The sequence below is a fragment of the Zosterops lateralis genome (assembly GCF_965231275.1).
Source record: "Zosterops lateralis genome assembly, chromosome: 13".
In the NCBI taxonomy this organism is placed as follows: domain Eukaryota; kingdom Metazoa; phylum Chordata; class Aves; order Passeriformes; family Zosteropidae; genus Zosterops; species Zosterops lateralis.
Window position 1 is genome coordinate 19,587,997 of NC_139773.1, and position 20,704 is coordinate 19,608,700.

General features: G+C 47.8%; 1 protein-coding gene across 2 annotated transcripts in view; it reads left to right on the forward strand.

The window, feature by feature from the left end:
* CORO2B (coronin 2B) overlaps nt 1-18,674 on the forward strand; it is a 31,646-nt gene extending 12,972 nt beyond the window's left edge. Inside the window, exons 3-13 of one of the 2 annotated variants that reach the window (XM_083871308.1) lie at nt 2,517-2,717; nt 10,426-10,542; nt 12,739-12,888; nt 13,734-13,898; nt 15,263-15,379; nt 15,632-15,736; nt 16,121-16,217; nt 17,081-17,193; nt 17,633-17,723; nt 17,811-17,950; nt 18,533-18,674. In XM_083871308.1, coding sequence (XP_083727434.1) covers nt 2,517-2,717; nt 10,426-10,542; nt 12,739-12,888; nt 13,734-13,898; nt 15,263-15,379; nt 15,632-15,736; nt 16,121-16,217; nt 17,081-17,193; nt 17,633-17,723; nt 17,811-17,950; nt 18,533-18,664 — 1,428 coding nt within the window. In that variant the 3' untranslated portion in view covers nt 18,665-18,674. Of the gene's footprint in view, nt 1-1,254; nt 2,718-10,425; nt 10,543-12,738; nt 12,889-13,733; nt 13,899-15,262; nt 15,380-15,631; nt 15,737-16,120; nt 16,218-17,080; nt 17,194-17,632; nt 17,724-17,810; nt 17,951-18,532 lie in introns of those variants that run through there. The other variant, XM_083871307.1, reaches the window with a different exon arrangement.
* The last annotated feature ends 2,030 nt before the right edge of the window (nt 18,675-20,704 follow it).

Consider the following 20,704-nt stretch of genomic DNA (forward strand, 5'->3'; position numbering starts at 1 on the left):
TTACTCCTGGGATTTTTTTTCCAGTTTTCCAGGTATTGCTATTCCCAGGGCAGAGAATTCCCAGGGAATGAGGGAAGAGACAATGGAATTTTATTCCTGGGATTTTTTTCCCAGTTTTCCAGGTATTGCTGTTCCCAGGGAATGAGGGCAAAGCCAATGGAATTTTACTCCTGGGATTTTTTTCCCAGTTTTCCAGGTATTGCTATTCCCAGAGCAGAGAATTCCCAGGGAATGAGGGCAGAACTGATGGAATTTTATTCCTGGGATTTTTTTTTCCCAGTTTTCCAGGTATTGCTGTTCCCAGGGAATGAGGGAAGAGCCAATGGAATTTTACTCCTGGGATTTTTTTTTCATGGTTTTCCAGGTATTGCTATTCCCAGGGCAGAGAATTCCCAGGGAATGAGGGCAGAACTGATGGAATTTTATTCCTGGGATTTTTTTTTCCCAGTTTTCCAGGCATTGCCATTCCCAGGGAATGAGGGCAAAGCCGATGGAATTTTATTCCTGGGATTTTTTTCCTGGTTTTCCAGGTATTGCTATTCCCAGGGAATGAGGGCAGAGCTGGGAATTTTACTCCTGGGATTTTTTTTTCCCAGTTTTCCAGGTATTGCTATTCCCAGGGAATGGGGGAAGAGCCAATGGAATTTTACTCCTGGGATTTTTTTCCCGGTTTTCCAGGTATTGCTATTCCCAGAGCAGAGAATTCCCAGGGAATGAGGGCAGAACTGATGGAATTTTACTCCTGGGATTTTTTTTTTCCGGTTTTCCAGGCATTGCTATTCCCAGGGAATGAGGGCAAAGCCGATGGAATTTTATTCCTGGGATTTTTTTCCTGGTTTTCCAGGCATTGCTATTCCCAGGGAATGAGGGCAAAGCCGATGGAATTTTATTCCTGGGATTTTTTTTCCTGATTTTCCAGGTATTGCTATTCCCAGGGCAGAGAATTCCCAGGGAATGAGGGAATGAGGGCAGAACTGATGGAATTTTACTCCTGGGATTTTTTTTCCCCACTTTTCCAGGCCCTGCACCCTTCCAGCCCCGGGGCAGTGCTGTAGGTTTTTTGGGAATGTTCATGTGGGAATGGGACCATCCCAATCCTTCTGTGTCCCACCAGATAAAAAACCCAGGAATGGGGATTTTTTGGGAATTCTGAGCTTTCATTTAGAGCCTTTGGGAAAATTCTTTGATTTTTTGGGAACGTTCATGTTGGAATGGGACCATCCCAACTTTTCTGTGGTAAAAATATGAGGAGAACAATCCAGAACATTGGGATTTTTTTGGAATTCTGAGCTTTCTTTTAGAGCCTTTTGGGAGCTATTCCATGATTTTTCAGGAACGTTCGCGTTGGGAACGGGACCATCCCAACTTTTCCACATCCACAGTTAAAAACACGAGGAGAACAACCAGGAGCTTTTCAGAAACTTTTTCCCAGAAAACTGGGGTGGTTTTTTTGGGAATGCCAACGCCCGCGTTTCCCCGCAGATGTCATGTTGGAAAACATGGATTGGGAATGGGAAAGCAACAGGGAATGGATTGTTTTGTTTTGTTTTGTTTTGTTTTTTGGGAATGCTGAGGTTTCTTTTAGAGCATCGAAAAATGCTTTCGATTTTTTGGGAATGTTCATGTTGGGAATGAGACCACCCCAACTTTTCCATGTCCACGGTAAAAACATGAGGAAAACAACCAGGAATGTGGGGGACTTTTTTGGGAATTCCGAGCTTTCATTTAGAGCCTTTGGGGAAATTCTTTCGAATTTTTGGGAACGTTCATGTTGGAATGGGACCATCCCAACTTTTCTGTGGTAAAAATATGAGGAGAACAATCCAAAACATTGGGATTTTTTTGGAATTCTGAGCTTTCTTTTAGAGCCTTTTGGGAGCTATTCCATGATTTTTCAGGAACGTTCACGTTGGGAACGGGACCATCCCAACTTTTCCACATCCACAGTTAAAAACACGAGGAAAACAACCAGGAACTTTTCAGAAACTTTTTCCCAGAAAACTGGGGTGGTTTTTTTGGGAATGCCAACGCCCGCGTTTCCCCGCAGATGTCATGTTGGAAAACATGGATTGGGAATGGGAAAGCAACAGGGAATGGGGTTGTTTTTTTTTTTTTTTTTGGGAATGCTGAGGTTTCTTTTAGAGCATCGAAAAATGCTTTCGATTTTTTGGGAATGTTCATGTTGGGAATGTGACCATCCCAACTTTTCCATGTCCATGGTAAAAACATGAGGAAAACAACCAGGAATGTGGGGGATTTTTTTTGGAATTCTGAGCTTTCTTTTAGAGCCTTTTGGGAGCTATTCCATGATTTTTCAGGAACGTTCACGTTGGGAACGGGACCATCCCAACTTTTCCACATCCACAGTTAAAAACACAAAGACAACAACCAGGAACTTTTTGCAAACTTTTCCCCCCCAAAAAAAACCCTGGGATGTGTTTGGTTTTTTTTGTTTTTTTTTTTTTTTTTTTTTTGGGAATGCCAATCCTCCCGTGTTTTTTTTTTTTCCCCCCCAGATGTCATGGCGGCCGCAGTACCGCAGCTCCAAGTTCCGGAACGTTTACGGGAAGGCGGCGAGCCGGGAGCATTGCTTCGACGGGATCCCCATCACCAAGAACGTCCACGACAACCATTTCTGCGCCGTCAACGCGCGGTTCCTGGCCATCGTCACCGAGAGCGCCGGCGGCGGCTCCTTCCTCGTCATCCCGCTGGAGCAGGTCAGAGTCCCCAAGGGAATTCCCAAAAATGTCTCTGAATTCCTGATTTCCTGAGGTTTCTTTGTCATGCTGCCAGAGCAGGTGAGATTCCCAATGGGAATTCCCAAAAAAAATGTCCTAGGGTTTCTTCATCATCTCACTGTAGCAGATGAGATTCCCAATGGGAATTCCCAAAAATGTGTCCAAATTCCAGCTCATCATCCCACTGGAGCAGGTGAAATTCCCAATGGGAATTCCCACAAAGGTGGCCAATTTCCTGATTCCCTGGGGTTTCTTTGCCATTCTGCCGGAGCAGGTGAGATTCCCAATGGGAATTCCCAACTGGAGCCATCCCAAAGTGTCCAAATCTCCTTTTCCTGGATGGGAATTCCCAAAAAAGGGTTCAAATTCCTGCTTGTCATCACACTGGAGCAGGTGAAATTCCCAATGGGAATTCCCAAAGTGTCCAAATTCCTGCTCGTCATCCCGCTGGAGCAGGTGAGATTCCCAATGGGAATTCCCAACTGGAGCCACCCCAAAGTGTCCAAATCTCCTTTTCCTGGATGGGAATTCCCAAAAAAGGGTTCAAATTCCTGCTTGTCATCACACTGGAGCAGGTGAAATTCCCAATGGGAATTCCCCAAAAAAATGTCCAAATTTCTGATGGTATTCCTGAGGTTTCCTTGTCATCTCACTGCAGCAGGTGAAATTCCCAATGGGAATTCCCAAAGTGTCCAAATTCCTGCTCGTCATCCCGCTGGAGCAGGTCAGAGTCCCAATGGGAATTCCCAAAAAACGTCTCCGAATTCCTGATTCCCTGGGGTTTCTTTGTCATCCTGCCGGAGCAGGTGAGATTCCCAATGGGAATTCCCAAAAAAAATGTCCTAGGGTTTCTTCATCATCTCACTGTAGCAGATGAGATTCCCAATGGGAATTCCCAAAAATGTGTCCAAATTCCAGCTCATCATCCCACTGAAGCAGGTGAAATTCCCAATGGGAATTCCCACAAAGGTGGCCAATTTCCTGATTCCCTGGGGTTTCTTTGCCATTCTGCCGGAGCAGGTGAGATTCCCAATGGGAATTCCCAACTGGAGCCACCCCAAAGTGTCCAAATCTCCTTTTCCTGGATGGGAATTCCCAAAAAAGTCTCCATATTCCTGATGGTTTTCCTGGGGTTTCCTCATCATCCCACTGGAGCAGATGAGATTCCCAATGGGAATTCCCAAAGTGTTCAAATTCCTGATTATTTTCCTGGAGTTTCCTCATCATCCCGCTGGAGCAGGAGTGATTCCCGATGGGCACCTGCAGCTCTGCCTTCCTCCCAGCCTCATTCCCAGGAGGAATTTCCCACGGAAGATCTGCAGAATTCCCAAATTCCCCGATCCCAAATTCCAGCTGGGAAGGGAAGCTGGGGAGCTCTCCCTGGTTTATTTTTTTATTTCCCCCTCCATCCCATCATCCCTTCCACCCTTTCCCCGTGCGACATTCCCGCCTCTCCCGAATCCCTCCTTCATTCCGGAGGCAGCTCCAGATGGAAGGAATTCTAATCAGGATTTAATTGCAGAGCACAGCTTGAGCCTCATTAATATTCCCGGAAAAAAAAATAAATTAAAAAAAAAAAAATAAAAAGAAATCCGGGATCTTTGTCTGAGCACCCGGAGCGCTCCAGCTCCGGCCTCATCCCGGCTCCTTCCTCACGGATCCCAGCTGGAATCTCCATCCTCACCCCCTCCATCCCAAATCCTGAAGAACCACCCCAAATTCCCAGAAAATCCCACTTTTTTTTCCTGGCAAAATCCCTTTGGGATAAAAGCAGGGCTGGCATTTTCCACCTGTTCCAAAGGGATCCTCAGAAATCCTGGGATTTCCAGCTGAGAAATCCTGCCTGGAGCAACCCTGGATGCTGGAGGACTTAATAAATTCCCCCTTTTTTATTTTATTTTATTTATTTATTTTTTTTTTTAATCCAGAGCCTGATTAGCTCATTAAGGAGAAACTCATTTTCCTTGGAAATCAAGCGGCTCCCTAATTAATTTGGCTCCATAATTAGTAGCTAATGAAGGTAACCCGGATACCGCGGAGCCGCTCCGGGTGGATTTGCCGACGTATTTTTGGAGCTTTTTTTTTTTTCTTTTTTTTCCCCCCTGGATTTTTCCCTCAGCAAATCTGGGCCGGGGCCATCTGCTCATCCCAAATCCACATCCCGGGGTTTTCACGGACGGATCCGTGTGTGGGTTGGGAAGAGGGAGATTTGTTCCTCCTCCTCCCTCCCAGATTCCTCGGGATCCGGGAGTGAGTTTTTTTTCCCCAGCACCCGGATAAAAATATCCCCAGGGAGGGGGCGAAGAGCAGGATTGGCTCCGTGGGAATGGGAGAATCCCGGAATTCTGGGATGGTTTGGGTTGGGAAAGGCCTTAAAGCTCATCCCATTCCATGGACAGGACAGGGCTGGATTTGGGGTGGGGAAAAATATGGATTTGGGATGGGAAAAACGCTGGATTTGGAATAGGAAAAGGGCTGGATTTGGGATGGGAAATAAGATGGATTTGAGATGGGACAGGGCTGGATTTGGGATAGGAAAAAGGCTGGATTTGGAATGGGAAAAAGGCTGGATTTAGAATAGGAAAAGGGCTGGATTGGGATGAGGAAAATGCTGGATTTGAGATAGGAAAAGGGCTGGATTGGGATGGGACAGGGCTGGATTTGAGATAGGAAAAATGATGGATTTGGGATAGGAAAAGGGCTGGATTTGGGATAGAACAGGGCTGGATTTGGGATGGGAAAAGAGCTGGATTTGGGATAGAACAGGGCTGGATTTGAGATAGGGAAATGCTGGATTTGGAATAGGAAAAGGGCTGGATTTGGGATGGGGAAAAAGTTGGATTTAGGATTGGGAAAAAGGCTGGATTTGGAATAGGAAAAAGGCTGGATTTGGGATGGAAAAAAGGCTGGATTTAGTGTTGGAACAGGGCTGGATTTGGGATGGGAAAAAGGCTGGATTTGGGATAGGGAAATGCTGGATTTGGGATGAGGAAATGCTGGATTTGGGATGAGGAAATGCTGGATTTGGGATAGGGAAATGCTGGATTTGGGATGGGGAAAAATATGGATTTGGGATGGGCCAGGGACAATTCCCACTATCCCAAGCTGCTCCAAGCCCTCTCCAACCCGGCCTTGAGGATTTGGTCCTGGAGACTCCCTTGGAAAATATTCCATTGTTTTGAATCAGGGAACAAAATCCTCGGATGGTGCTCGGAGCCATCACATCCCACCCTTCCCCAGCTCATCCCATTCCCCTGGAGCCAGGCTGGGAATGTTGGGAATGTTCCCCTGGAGAAAGGAAAGATCCAGGGAATCCTCAGAGCCCCTTGCGGCGCTTAAAGGAGCTCCGGGAAAAGCTGGAAAGGGATTTGGGATAAAGATTTTGTTGGGATCCCTTTTCAGGGAGTCGCTTCCGTAAGAACAGAGGGATTTTTGTTCCCTGCTGGGAATTGTTTTCCAGAGGATGTTCCCGATGTTCCCTCCCGAAGGAAGCGGCGACGGGAAGGGGGAGACGCTGTTTATCCGCAGGAAACTGAAATCCAAACTCCAGCAACGCTGGGATTGTGGGAATGGCCGGATTTGGGATGGGAAAAAAAGATGGATGTGGGATGGAGAAAATGCTGGATTTGGGATGGGAAAAAAGCAGGATTTAGGATGGAGAAAATGCTGGATTTGGGGTGGGAAAAAGAAAGAATTTGGGATAGGACAGGGCAGGATTTGGGATAGGAAAAAAGATGGATTACTATGGGAAAAAAAACTGGATTTAGGATGGGGAAAAGGCTGGATTTGGGGTGGGAAAAAAAAGAATTTGGGATAGGAACAAAGATGGATTTGGAATGGGAAAAAACTGGAATTTGGGATAGGACAGGGCTGGATTTGGAATGGGAAATAAGATGGATTTGGGATGGGAAAAAGGCTGGATTTGGGATTGGGAAAAAATGGATTTGGGATAGGACAAGGCATGGAATTCCCAAACCTCCCCATGTTCACTTCCATGTTCCCTTGGGATTTTCTATCCAGGAATGGGATTTTCCATCCGGGAATGGGATTTTCCATCCAGGAATGGGATCCAGAGGTTTTCCATGTGGGATTGAAGGATAGATCAGAATAAAGGGATTTTTCCTCATTTCTGGAGCCTTTCCAGGGAATGGGGGGTTTGGAAGTGCTCCTGGTCTGTGTTTTCCAAGGGAAAAGCAGGTTTGGGGAATTTCGGATATTGAAATAATTTCTCTCCATCACCCTCAATCCCCCAAAAATTTTCCCAAAAAAATTTCAATAAATTCATAAATTAAATTCTTCATTTATAGATTAAATTATTAAATATAATCATTATAATAATATAAATAATATGCTAAATAATTAATTGTTATTTTATAATTACGAATAATGAATGATTATTTGTATACTAAGTAATTCTTATTTATTTTTATTATTTATTAAGTATACATTAAGTAATACGTAAATAATATAAATTAACGAAATTAAACCAAATTTTAAAATGCATAATACAAAAATACTGTTTATTATTTATTAAGTATATATTAAGTAATACATAAATAATATAAATTAATGAAATTAAACCAAATTTTAAAATGCATAATACAAAAGTACTATTTATTAAGTATATATTAAGTAATACATAAATAATATAAATTAACGAAATTAAACCAAATTTTAAAAATACATAATACAAAAATACTGTTTATTATTTATTAAGTATACATTAAGTAATACATAAATAATATAAATTAATGAAATTAAACCAAAATTTAAAATGCATAATACAAAAATACTATTTATTATTTATTAAGTATACATTAAGTAATACATAAATAATATAAATTAATGAAATTAAACCAAATTTAAAAATAAATAATATTAAAATAATGCAATAAAACCAATTTTATAAAAAAAAAATTCCCTTTTTCCCAACATAACCCAAAGGATTTTCCCTTTTCCCAGCGCTGCAGCAAAAGGAGGGGCTGGAATTTCCTCCTTCCAGCTTTTTTTCCGTGGAAAAGCTCGGAGCTGGAAAAGCAGGCCGTCCCTGCGGGGCCGGAATCTGGGTCACTGAGCTTCCCCCAGCCGGGGCTCAGGGATCCAGGGATTAGGATTCACCTCGGATTAACTCCCGGCTGCCCGCAAAGTCCCGCTGAAAAAAACAGGGAAAAAATCACAGCCAAAATCCTGGAATTTTCAAGGATTTCTCTCTTTTATTGCCTTTATTTTTCCTTTTCTTATTCCAGGTGCTCTGGGAATGGCACATTCCTTGTCCTTTTCCCGCTGTTTTTGATTCAGTTTTGATTTTTGAATTAAAATTCCGGGTTTCTCGGGAAGGGACGATCCCAAATAACCAGGCTTGGGTGTTGTTTTCTTAAAATCCTGATGAATTTTGAGGAAGTCCATGGAATCTTTTCAGAACTGGGGTGATTCCTCGAAATAAAAAGCAGTGGGATTTGCATTTGTGCTGTTAAAAATTCCATCCAGCTGGAATTCCGCTGTTTCTGTGGGAATTCCTGCTGTGGCCGAGGTGTGAATAAAGTCCTGGGAATGAAAATCGGAAATTAGGGAAAAGTGGGATGAGCTGAGCCTCAAGGATGGGGGTTGGAATATTTCAAATAACAAAGATAAAAGCAGGAATTGCATCCCAGGAATTCACTGGGAGGCAGAACTAAGGAATTACCGCCATTCCCATTTTTCCTTCCCTGTCTCATCTTTGGGAATTTCCCTTCCCAAAAAGGAGGAAAAAAATCCCAAAAAAACCTCAGGAGCGACAACTCCAGGCCTTGATCCGACTCCCCGGAGCTGCCGAGGGCAGAATTCCCGGCGTGTTCCTTTGTTCCCGATAAACAGAGCCGGGAGCTGGGCAGGGGAAAAGTCGGGAAGGGAAAATCCATGAAATATTCAGCGGCCGTGCCGAGCTGACCCAGATATTCCGCACGCTCCGGCGCGGAGCAGGGAAGGACGCCGGGGTGGCATCCGGACAGCCGGAGCTTCCCTGGCGATGGAAAAGGGTTCCCAAGGTGGGAATCTTCCCCAGGAGGCTCCGTAAAAAACTTTGGGAATTCTGCACAAAAAAAGATCCCGCCCAGGCGGGGTCGCGGATTGAGGATTAGCGGGAGTTGGGTGATCCTGGAATTTGGGGTTGGTTCTGTGGAGGGGAATCTTGGGGAAATGGGGATTCCGAAGTTTTTGGAAAAATCAAATTCTTGTCTTGGCCCATCCCAGGCCGAGCTGGATCTCCCTTCTCCAATGATTTCCCATCCCTGAAAACACCAATTTCTCCCAAAATTTGATGATTTTCCCTTTTTTATTTCCTTGATTTCCCACTCCAGACCGGCCAGATTAAACAGAACTATCCCAAAATTTGTGGTCACCAGGAAAAAAAAATTCCATCCCTGAAAACACCAATTTTTCCCAAAATCTGATGATTTTCCCATTTTTTTTCCTTGATTTCCCACTCCAGACCGGCCGGATCGAGCCGAACTATCCCAAAATTTGTGGTCAACAGGGAAACAATTTCCCATCCCTGAAAACACCAATTTCTCCTGAAATTTGATGATTTTTCCCTTTTTTTTTCCTTGATTTCCCATTCCAGACCGGCCGGATCGAGCCGAACTATCCCAAAATTTGTGGTCAACAGGGAAACAATTTCCCATCCCTGAAAACACCAGTTTCTCCTAAAATTTGATGATTTTCCCTTTTTTTTTTCCTTGATTTCCCACTCCAGACCGGCCAGATTAAACAGAACTATCCCAACATTTGTGGTCACCAGGGAAAAAAATTACCTATCCCTGAAAACACCAATTTCTCCTGAAATTTGATGATTTTCCCATTTTTTTTTCCCTTGATTTCCCATTCCAGACCAGCCAGATCGAATGGAATTATCCCAAAGTTTGTGGTCATTTTCCCATCAATTTCCCATTTCCCAACAACTTCCCATCTCTGAAAACACCAATTTCTCCCAAAATTTGATGATTTTCCCTTTTTTTTTTCCTTGATTTCCCACTCCAGACCGGCTGGATCGAGCCAAACTATCCCAACATTTGTGGTCACCAGGAAAAAAAAATTCCATCCCTAAAAACACCGATTTCTCCTAAAATTTGATGATTTTCCCATTTTTTTTTCCTTGATTTTCCACTCCAAACCAGCCAGATTAAACAGAACTATCCCAAAATTTGTGGTCACCAGGGAAAAAATTTCCCATCCCTGAAAACACCAATTTCTCCCAAAATTTGAAGGTTTTCTCATTGTTTTCCTTGATTTCCCATTCCAGACCAGCCAGATCGAATGGAATTATCCCAAAGTTTATGGTCATTTTTCCATCAATTTCCCATTTCCCAGCAACTTCCCATCTCTGAAAAAACACCAATTTCTCCTAAAATTTGATGATTTTCCCATTTTTTTCCTTGATTTCCCACTCCAGACCAGCCAGATTAAACAGAACTATCCCAACATTTGTGGTCACCAGGGAAAAAAAATTCCATCCCTGAAAACATCAATTTTTCCTAAAATTTGATGATTTTCCCATTTTTTTCCTTGATTTCCCACTCCAGACCAGCCAGATTAAACAGAACTATCCCAACATTTGTGGTCACCAGGGAAAAAAAATTTCCATCCCTGAAAACACCAATTTTTCCTAAAATTTGATGATTTTCCTGATGTTTTCCTTGATTTCCCACTCCAGACCGGCCGGATCGAGCCGAACTATCCCAAAGTTTGTGGCCACCGGGGGAATGTTCTGGACATCAAGTGGAACCCCTTCATTGAGAACATCATCGCCTCCTGCTCCGAGGACACCTCGGTGAGTGGGAATTCCGGGATGCAATTCCCAGATCCGTCCATGCTCCCGTTAATTCCATATTTCTGTGTTTATTTCCATGGTGTTTATTTTTGGGAATGCTGAGGGACAGGAGATCAAAGGCAATCCCAAATTATGCCCAGCCTGGAACAGAATTCCCTCTTATTCTTTATTTCTGGGAGTTGATCCAGAGATTAATTTCCATTAAAATCAGCTGAAGGAGCCGGGAATGTTCAGCCTGGAATAAAACGGGATCCAGAGGGAATTCCAGGATCTGGGAATTGCATTTCAGTCTCTGAAAGGAGGGGGCAGCTGGGGGGAGGTCCCAAGGAAGGTTCAGGTTGGGAATTTCCATGGAGATAATGGAAAAGAGGAGCCAAATCCTGGGAAAATTCCTGGTGTTTTTTAAGAGCGAGTTTTCCAACTGGAAAATCTGGGAGTTTTTATCCCAAAGGATTCCGGAGTGTGGAGTTTTGAGGGTCAGGTTTGGGGTGTCGGGACAAGGAAGGGCTGGAGTTTGTCCAGGGAAGGTTCAGCTTTTGAGGCCAGGAGTTGGGATTTTCCAAACCCCATTCCAGGTGTGGATCTGGGAGATTCTGGAGGGAGGATTTTTCCCAAAGGGATGCCGAGGATTCATTATTTATCCTTGAGGGTCCATGAACAGCAGAGCTGACCCTGGAATTCCCAAAAGCTTTTTTTTTGGGAAGGAGCTTTCAAGGCCAGGAGTTCAGGTGTTTCAAATCCCATTCCAGGTGCAGAAAAATCCTGGCTGGATTTTTCCCAAGGGATGCCAAGGATTCATTATTTATCCTTGAGGGGCCACCGGCAGCAGGGCTGATCCTGGAATTCCTGGACGAGACAGGAATCCAAGGATGGGACTTGGGATATTCCAAACCCCATTCCAGGTGCAGATCTATCCTGGCTGAATTTTTCCCAAGGGATCCCAAGGACTCATTATTTATCCTTGAGGGTCCACAAACAGCAGGGCTGAGCCTGGAATTCCCAAAAGCTTTTTTTGTGGGAAGAATCTTTCAAGGCCAGGAGTTGGGACTCTCCAAGCCCCATTCCAGGTGCAGATCTATCCCAGATGGATTTTTCTCAAGGGATCCCAAGGATTCATTATTTATCCTTGAGGGGCCACCAGCAGCAGGGCAGATCCTGGAATTCCTGGATGAGACAGGAATCCAAGGAGGGGAGTTGGGATATTCCAAACCCCATTCCAGGTGCAGATCTATCCCAGATGGATTTTTCCCAAGGGTTCCCGAGGATTTATTATTTATCCTTGAGGGTCCACCAACAACAGGGCTGACCCTGAAATTCCCAAAAGCTTTTTTTCTGGGAAGAATCTTTCAATGCCAGGAGTTGGGACTCTCCAGATCCCGTTCCAGGTGCGGATTTATCCCAGCCGAATTTTTCCCAAGGGATCCCAAGGATTTATTATTTATCCTTGAGGATCTATCAGCAGCAGGGCTGACCCCGGAATTCCCAAAAGCTTTTTTTCTGGGAAGGAGCTTTCAGGGCCAGGAGTTGGGACTTTCCAAGCCCCATTCCAGGTGCAGATCTATCCCAGATGGATTTTTCTCAAGGGATCCCAAGGATTCATTATTTATCCTTGAGGGCCCACCAGCAGCAGGGCTGATCCTGGAATTCCTGGATGAGACAGGAATCCAAGGAGGGGAGTTGGGATATTCCAAACCCCATTCCAGGTGCAGATCTATCCTGGCTGAATTTTTCCCAAGGGATCCCGAGGATTTATTATTTATCCTTGAGGGGCCACCAGCAGCACGGCTGACCCTGGAATTCCTGGACAAGGCAGGAATTCAAGGACAGGAATTAGAATTGTTCCAAACCCCATTCCAGGTGCAGATTTGGGAGATTCTGGAGGGAGGATTTTTCTCAAAGGGATTCCAAGGACTCATTATTTATCCTTGAGGGTCCACCGACAACAGGGCTGACCCCAGAATTCCCAAAAGCTTTTTTTCTGGGAAGGAGCTTTCAGGGCCAGGAGTTGGGACTCTCCAAACCCCGTTCCAGGTGCGGATTTATCCCAGCCGAATTTTTCCCAAGGGATCCCAAGGATTTATTATTTATCCTTGAGGATCTATCAGCAGCAGGGCTGACCCCGGAATTCCCAAAAGCTTTTTTTCTGGGAAGGAGCTTTCAGGGCCAGGAGTTGGGACTCTCCAAACCCCGTTCCAGGTGCGGATCTGGGAGATCCCGGAGGGGGGGCTGAAGCGGAACATGACGGAGGCGGTGCTGGAGCTGTACGGGCACAGCCGCCGCGTGGGGCTGGTGGAGTGGCACCCCACCACCAACAACATCCTCTTCAGCGCCGGCTACGACTACAAGGTCAGCATTCCCGGGAATGCCCTTCCCAGGGGCTCTTCCCGGATTTCGGCGCCGCCAGGAGTTGCCGGTGGATGGATGGATGGATGGATGGATGGATGGAGGGGGATCGCGGAATGCCGGGATGGGTTGGGTGGGAAGGAGGGTAAAGCTCGTCTCGTTCCGTGCTTTCCGTGGGTCAGGGAGACATTTCATGGATCAGAGAGACATTCCATGGATCAGGGAGAGCTTCCACAGATCAGGAACAGCTTCCATGGCCAGGGAGACATTCCATAGACCAGGAACAGCTTTTAGAGAACAGGGAGAGCTTCCGTAGACCAGGAACAGCTTCCAAAGACCAGGAAAAACTTAAAACCAGGAATATCTTCCATAGATCAGGAACAGCTTCCATTTACCAGGAACAGCTTCCATAGGCCAGGGAGACCTCCCAAAGATCTGAAACAACTTCCAAAGACCAGGAACAGCTTCCATAGACCAGGAAGAACTTTCATAAACCAAGAACAGCTTCCATTGGCCAGGAACAATTTCCATAGACCAGGAACAGCTTCCATAATCTAGGGAGACCTCCCAAAGACCAGGAACAACTTCCACAGACCAGGAAGAGCTTCCATAGACCAGGAAAAACTTCCAAAAAAATGAGGAACATCTTCCATAGACCAGGGAGACTTCCCAAAGACCAAAAAACAGCTTCCAAAATCCAGGAACAGCTTCCATAGTTCAGGGAGAACTTCCAAAGACCATGAAAAACTTCCAAAAGACCAGGAACAACTTCCAAAAACCAGGAAAAGCTTCCATAGACAGGGAGCAGCTCCCGCCATCCCAGGCTGCTCCAGGGGCTGTTCCTGCAGGTGCTGATCTGGAACCTGGAGGTGGGGGAGCCGGTGAAGATGATCGACTGCCACACGGACGTGATCCTGTGCCTGTCCTTCAACACGGACGGCAGCCTGATGGCCACCACCTGCAAGGACAAGCGGCTGCGCGTGGTGGAGCCGCGCTCCGGGAGGGTCCTGCAGGTGGGGGACAGGAATTAGGGAAAGGATCCCTAAAATGGGTGGATGGGGAAGGTGCTGGGTTGAATGGCATGAGGAAAAGGGTTTGGGTTGGGTTTGGATTGGATTGAGTTTGGATTGTGTTTGGATTGGATTGAGTTTGGATTGGGCTTGGATTGGGGTTGGGTTTGGATTGGGGGTTGGGTTTGGATTGAGTGGGGTTTTGGTTGGGTAAGATTTGGGTTGGGTTTGAATTGGGTTTGGGTTTGGATTTGGGTTGGGTTTGAATTGGATTTTGGTTGGGTTTGGGTTGGGTTTGGATTGAGTGGGGTTTAGGTTGGGTTGACTTTGGGTTGGGTTTGGGTTGGATTTGGGTTTGGATTTGGTTTATATTGGGTTGGGTTTGGATTGGGTTTGGGTTGGATTGGGTTTGGATTGGGTGTGTATTGGGGTTGGGTTTGGATTGGGTTTGGATTGGATTGGTTTGGGTTGGGTTTGGATTGAGTGGGGTTTAGGTTGGGTTGAGTTTGGATTGAGTTGGGGTTGGATTTAGGTTTGGATTTGGTTTAGATTGGGTTGGGATTGGATTGGGTTTGGGTTGGATTGGGTTTGGATTGGGTTGGGTTGGGGTTGGGTTTGGATTGGGTTGGGTTGGGTTGGGTTGGGGTTGGGTTTGGATTGGAACGTCGAGAAATATCCCTCAGGATAATGGAAAAGAAGAGATAAACCCCTGGGAGAATTCCTGGTGGGTTTTTAGAGCAGGTTTTCCTGGAAAATCTGGGAGTTTTTATCCCAAAGGATTCTGGACTGTAGAGTTTGGAGGGTCGGGTTTAGGGTGGCAGGACAAGGAAGGGCTGGAGTTTGTCCAGGGAAGGTTCAGGTTGGAATTTCTCCATGGAAAAAGTTCTTAAACATTGGAATGGGCTGCCCAGGGAGGTCTGGAGTCCACATTCCGGGAGGTATCCAAGGAATTCCTGGATGTGGATCCATCCCAGTTTGGATTCCATGATCCCGGAGCTCTTTTCCAACCTCGGTGATCCCGTGATCCATCCCAAAGGCTGGATCCTAAAGGAAAAATCCCCCTGTAAAGGGGAATATCAGGATCCATCCCTGGTTTTGGAGGATGAGAACTGGGGTTTGGGTGCTCCCAGTGGGATTGTGATTCCATTGTTAATTAGGGATTTGTGGAAAATGGTGGGAATGAAGGGGAAGGTGCCAGAAGTTCTCCCTGATACTCGGGAAAATGGGAATTTGGGCTTGTCCCGGGGCAGGTGTGTAAGGACAGAGCTGGAATTTCCCCGGGATGAGGCAAGGGGAGCAAGGAAAGAGATTTCCTGGGATGAGAGCTGGGTCCAAGGGGAATTCCAGGGCTCATTCCCGCCTTGCAGGAGGCCAGCTGCAAGAACCACCGCGTCAACCGCGTGGTTTTCCTGGGAAGCACCAAACGGCTCCTGACCACGGGAGTGTCCCGCTGGAACACCCGGCAGATCGCCCTCTGGGACCAGGTGGGTGCCGGGATCCCGCTGGAATTCCTGCTGGAATTCCTGCTCCATCCCTGTCAGAATTCCTGCTCCATCTCCAACAGGATCCCTGTTCCATTCCCGCTGGAATTCCTGCTCCAACCCCACCAGGATCCCGCTCTGTCCCTGCTGGAATTCCTGCTCCATCCCCACCAGGATGCCGTTCCATCCCCACTGGGATCCCACTCAGCACCACCATGGGGACAGGGCTAACGCCAGGATTTTCCCGTTTTCCAGGAGGATCTATCCATGCCCCTGATCGAGGAGGAGATCGATGGGCTCTCGGGGCTCCTCTTCCCGTTCTACGACGCCGACACCCACATGCTGTACCTGGCTGGGAAGGTAGGGATGGGCACACGGAGCACTCGGATGCGGCATTCCCAGAAAATCCCCCAGGGATTGGGGCAGGAATTTGTACCCTGGAAACGGTTTGTGTGGAAAGGGAGATTAAAACTCATCCAGCTCTGTGGATGTCCCTGCCATGGGACACATTCCATCATCCCGGGGTGCTCCAAGCCCTGTCCAACCCAGGACATTCCAGAGATCCAGGGGCAGCCACAGCTTCTCCAGGAATTCCATCCCAGCCCCTCCCCACTTTTTAAGAGAACAATTCCTTCCCAATATATCCCATCCATCCCTACCTTCTAAATGCTCCTAATCCTGCGGGCTTTTTTCCCACCTTCTCATTTCCAAATCCATTCCCATCCCTCTTCCCTGCTGCTCCAGGGCGACGGCAACATCCGGTACTACGAGATCGGCTCAGAAAAGCCCTACCTGAGTTATCTCATGGAATTCCGCTCCCCGGCTCCGCAGAAAGGGCTGGGTAAGGGTGGAGGGGCTGCTGCTCCAATTCCCGGAGCACGGGAAAGGTGGATGGGGAAGGTGCTGGATTGAATGGGACAAGGAAAAGGGTTTGGATTGGGGTTGGGTTGGGGTTGGAGTTGGATTGAATTGGATTGGGTTGGGTTTGGGTTTGGGTTGGATTTTGATTGGGTTGGGATTGGATTGGGTTTGGATTGGATTGCATTTGGAATGGATAGGGATTGGGTTTGGATTTGGTTTGGGTTGGGTTTGGATTGGATTGGGCTTGGATTTGGGTTGGGGTTGGAATGTATTGGATTTGGTTTTGGTTGGGGTTGGATTTGGTTTGGGATTGGGTTTGGGTTGAGTTTGGGTTGGATTTTGATTGGATTGCATTTGGTTTGGGTTGGGATTAGATTGGGTTTGGATTGAGTTTGGATTTGGCTTGGATTGGGTTTGGGTTTGGTTGGGATTTGGTTTGGATTTGGTTTGGATTGGGTTAAAGACTGGGATTTTCCCTGCTGGAATTGCATGGATGGCTGATCCCAGTGCTCTCAGTTTGGGATTTTCCATTCCGGGAATTGCACGGATGGCTGATCCCGGTGCTCTCAGTTTGGGATTTTCCATTCCGGGAATTCCACGGATGGCTGATCCCGGTGCTCTCAGTTTGGGATTTTCCATTCCGGGAACTCCACGGATGGCTGATCCCGGTGCTCTCAGTTTGGGATTTTCCATTCCGGGAATTGCACGGATGGCTGATCCCGGTGCTCTCAGTTTGGGATTTTCCATTCCGGGAATTGCACGGATGGCTGATCCCGGTGCTCTCAGTTTGGGATTTTCCATTCCGGGAATTGCACGGATGGCTGATCCCGGTGCTCTCCGCAGGGGTGATGCCGAAGCACGGCCTGGACGTCTCCGCCTGCGAAGTTTTCCGTTTCTACAAACTCATCACCCTCAAGGGGCTCATCGAGCCCATCTCCATGATCGTCCCGAGGCGGGTGAGCCCTGGAATGTGGGAATGAGCGGCATCCGGAATGTCTGGGCAGCTCCGGAGCCGTGGACAAGCCCCACTTTGGCCAATCCCATGCATGGCTCTCTTCCCACCATCCCTGGATCTCTCCATTCTTACTCATCCCAGGGAATTTCACCCACATTTTAATGGGAATGTTCCTCCAAGGAGTTGGTCTCACCTGAGATATGGGAGTTTTTGGGACAATATCTCTTGGATCGGGGTTTTCTGGGAAGCAAATCCAGGGCTGGGTGGAGGACACAATCCCAGGTTCTCTGCTCCAGCCACCACTTCCCAAATTTCTTCCCTGTGCCCGGAGTTTCCCAACTATCCCGGTGTTTATTCCCTCTGTGGGGGAGGGAATTATTCCCCCATGCCCAGGGAGTAGATTCCCAGATCCCATTGCTCTTCTCTTCCCGTTTTCCCAGTCGGAGACGTACCAGGAGGACATTTATCCCATGACTCCGGGCACGGAGCCGGCCCTGACCCCAGACGAGTGGCTCAGTGGGGTCAACAGAGGTAAAACCACTGCGGGGGGTATCCCAAAAATATCCAGGATTTGGGAAAGAGCCACCACATCCCTCTGATCCACCGGCTCTCCCGCAGATCCCATCCTGATGTCGCTGAAGGAGGGATACAAGAGGAATTCCAAGATCGTCTTCAAGGCGCCGGTGAGGGAGAAGAAGAGCGTGGTGGTCAACGGGATCGACCTCCTGGAGAACGTCCCGCCCCGCACGGAGAACGAGGTGGGGCAGCCCTGGAGTGGGAATGGGAATAGGAATGGGAGTGGGAATGGGATCTGGGGGATGAACCTGGAAAGGCACCGGTCTCCATCCCAATGGAGGTGGGAGCGTGGGATCCATGCAGGGATGGGAGCCCAGGATCCATCCCACAACCCTTTCCCATGGTGGGAATGTGGGATCCATTCCATGGTGGGAATGTGGGATCCATCCCATGACCATTTCCCATGGTGTGATCCCAAGATCCATCCCATGACTCTTTCCCATGGTGGACACCTTTTCCAGGGACACTTCCCACTATCCCAATCTGCTCCAACCTGGCCTTGGACATTCCAGGGATCCAGGGACAGCCATGGCTTCTCTGGGAATTCCATCCCAGCCCTCTCCCACCCTCACAGGGAGGAATTCCTTCCCAAAATCCCATTAAAATCTCCCACCCTTCAGTTCAAATCCATCCCTTGTCCCTAAAATCAGCCGAGTCATGGCCCATTCCCAGAACAGATCTGGGACTGGAAGGAAGCAAAATCCTGGGATGAGCCGGTGTGATCCCACCAGCTCCATCCCTTCATCTCCATCCTCATTTTCCAGCTGCTCCGGATGTTCTTCCGGCAGCAGGACGAGATCCGGCGGCTGAAGGACGAGCTCTCGCAGAAGGACATTCGGATCCGGCAGCTGCAGCTGGAATTAAAGAACTTCCGGAACAGCCCCAAGAACAATTGACTCGGGGGATGTTTTCTACAGAAATCCCTTTGTTTCTACTCCCCAAATTCCTTGGATCCACTCACCCAGAACACAATTCCGGGATCTGAGAGCCTGGAATCACGTCCTGCGCGTCTTGTCCGGCACTAATCCCGCTCTAACCTGATTCCTGGGAAAGCCTGGAGGCTCCCAGTAACCCGGAGCCGTGTCCTGTCCGTCGGGATGAGCCAGCCCGGGATGGATTCCCGGGAAAGAGCCAAGCTTCCTTGCTATTAATTTTGGGTTTTTTTCCTATGCAAAAATGTGACAGCGGGAGTGGAACTGGAAAAAAGGGGCGGGAAGTGGGAAGGGCTTGGTTGTCAAAGGGAGTTTCCGTGTGGGAATCTGGGATCCTTCCTGTGCTGGGAAATTGGGATCCTTCCCATGGGAGCAGGACAGGATCCATCCCCTGCTGGGAAACTGGGATCATTACCATAGTGGGACCTTGGGATCATTCCCATGGTGGGGATCTGGGATTATTCCTATGGTGGGGATCTGGGATCATTCCCATGGCTGGAATCTGGGATCATTCCTATGGTGGGATCTTGGGATCATTCCCATGCTGGAAAACTGGGATCATTCCAATGGGAGCAGGACAGGATCCATTCTGTGGTGGGAAACTAGGATCATTCCCACACTGGGAGCCTGAAATCCATCCCATGACTCTTTCCTGTAGTGGGAATCTGGGATCCTTCCCATGGTGGGAATCTGGGATCATTCCCATGGTGAGAAGCTGGGATCATTTCCATGATGGGATCTCGGGATCATTCCCATGCTGGAAAACTGGGATCATTCTAATGAGAGCAGGACAGGATCCATCCTGTGCTGGGAAACTGGGATCCTTCCCATAGTGGAAATCTGGGATCCTTCCCATGGTGGGAATCTGGGATTCTTCCTGTGCTGGGAATCTGGGATCATTTCCATGTGGGAAAACTGGGATCATTCCCATGGGAGCAGGACAGGACACATCCTGGGATCATTTGGGATGACCCAAACTGGGATCATTGCCACAGTGGGAGCCTGAAATCCATCCCGTGAGTGTTTCTTGTGGTGGGAACCTGGGATCCTTCCCATGGTGGGAATCTGGGATCATTCTCCTGGTGGAGCCTGGGATTCTTCCCGTGGTGGAAAATTGGGATCACTCCCACAGTGGGAGCCCAGGATATTCCTGGAGGTTCTGCCCCAGGGATAGATCCCAAGGGTGGATCCCAAGGAATGGACCCTGTGGGATGGATTCCAAGGGATGGATCCTGAGGATGGATCCCAAGGGATGCACCCAGAGCTTGCCGGGCTCGGCACGTTGGACAATCCCAGGATTGCTGGATTTGCCCGGAGCAAAGGGAACGACCAGTTTTCCCTGGAGATCCCAATTCCCGCTCAATCCAAGCTGAAGTTCCCGGTGTTCCCGGAGCGGGTCCGTCCCGTCCGTGTCCCGCGTTCCCCGCTGCGTTCCGTGTGCTGTCATTCCCGATTATTTATGCTCCCACGGGATAGTGATGGAATAAAATCTTTTCAGGATACCAGAACCGTCTTCCCGCTTTTCCTTCTCCATCCAAGGGCTCTGTGGGAGGAGCTTGGGGAAGATCCCAAGGGAAATTCCGGGATGAGCTCCTCTGGAGCAGGGAGGGGGGAGCAGCCGAAGATGGATCCTGGAATCCGGTGTGGATACTCATCCCAACATTCCCATTTAGGATCCAACAATTCCAGAGGGAGGAAGACACGGATGAAATTCCACATCCCAAAGGAGCATTCCCTGGGATCCTGAGCTCCTCATTCCCAACCTGGCAAAGCTGGGAGAGGATTTTCCAGGAGAAAGGCTCCAAGTTTTTCTGGGATAATCCCTCAGAATCTCCCATTCCCAAGGGAAAACATTCCAGGAGCTTCCACTCAGCCCCAACCTCTCCCTGGGCTTCATCCAAAGGATTTTCGGAAGCAAAAGGTACTAAAAATCTGGGAATTCCAACTTTTCCAGAGCTGCAATTCCTTCTTTTTAGGGTGCTAAAAGATTTGGGAATTCTCACT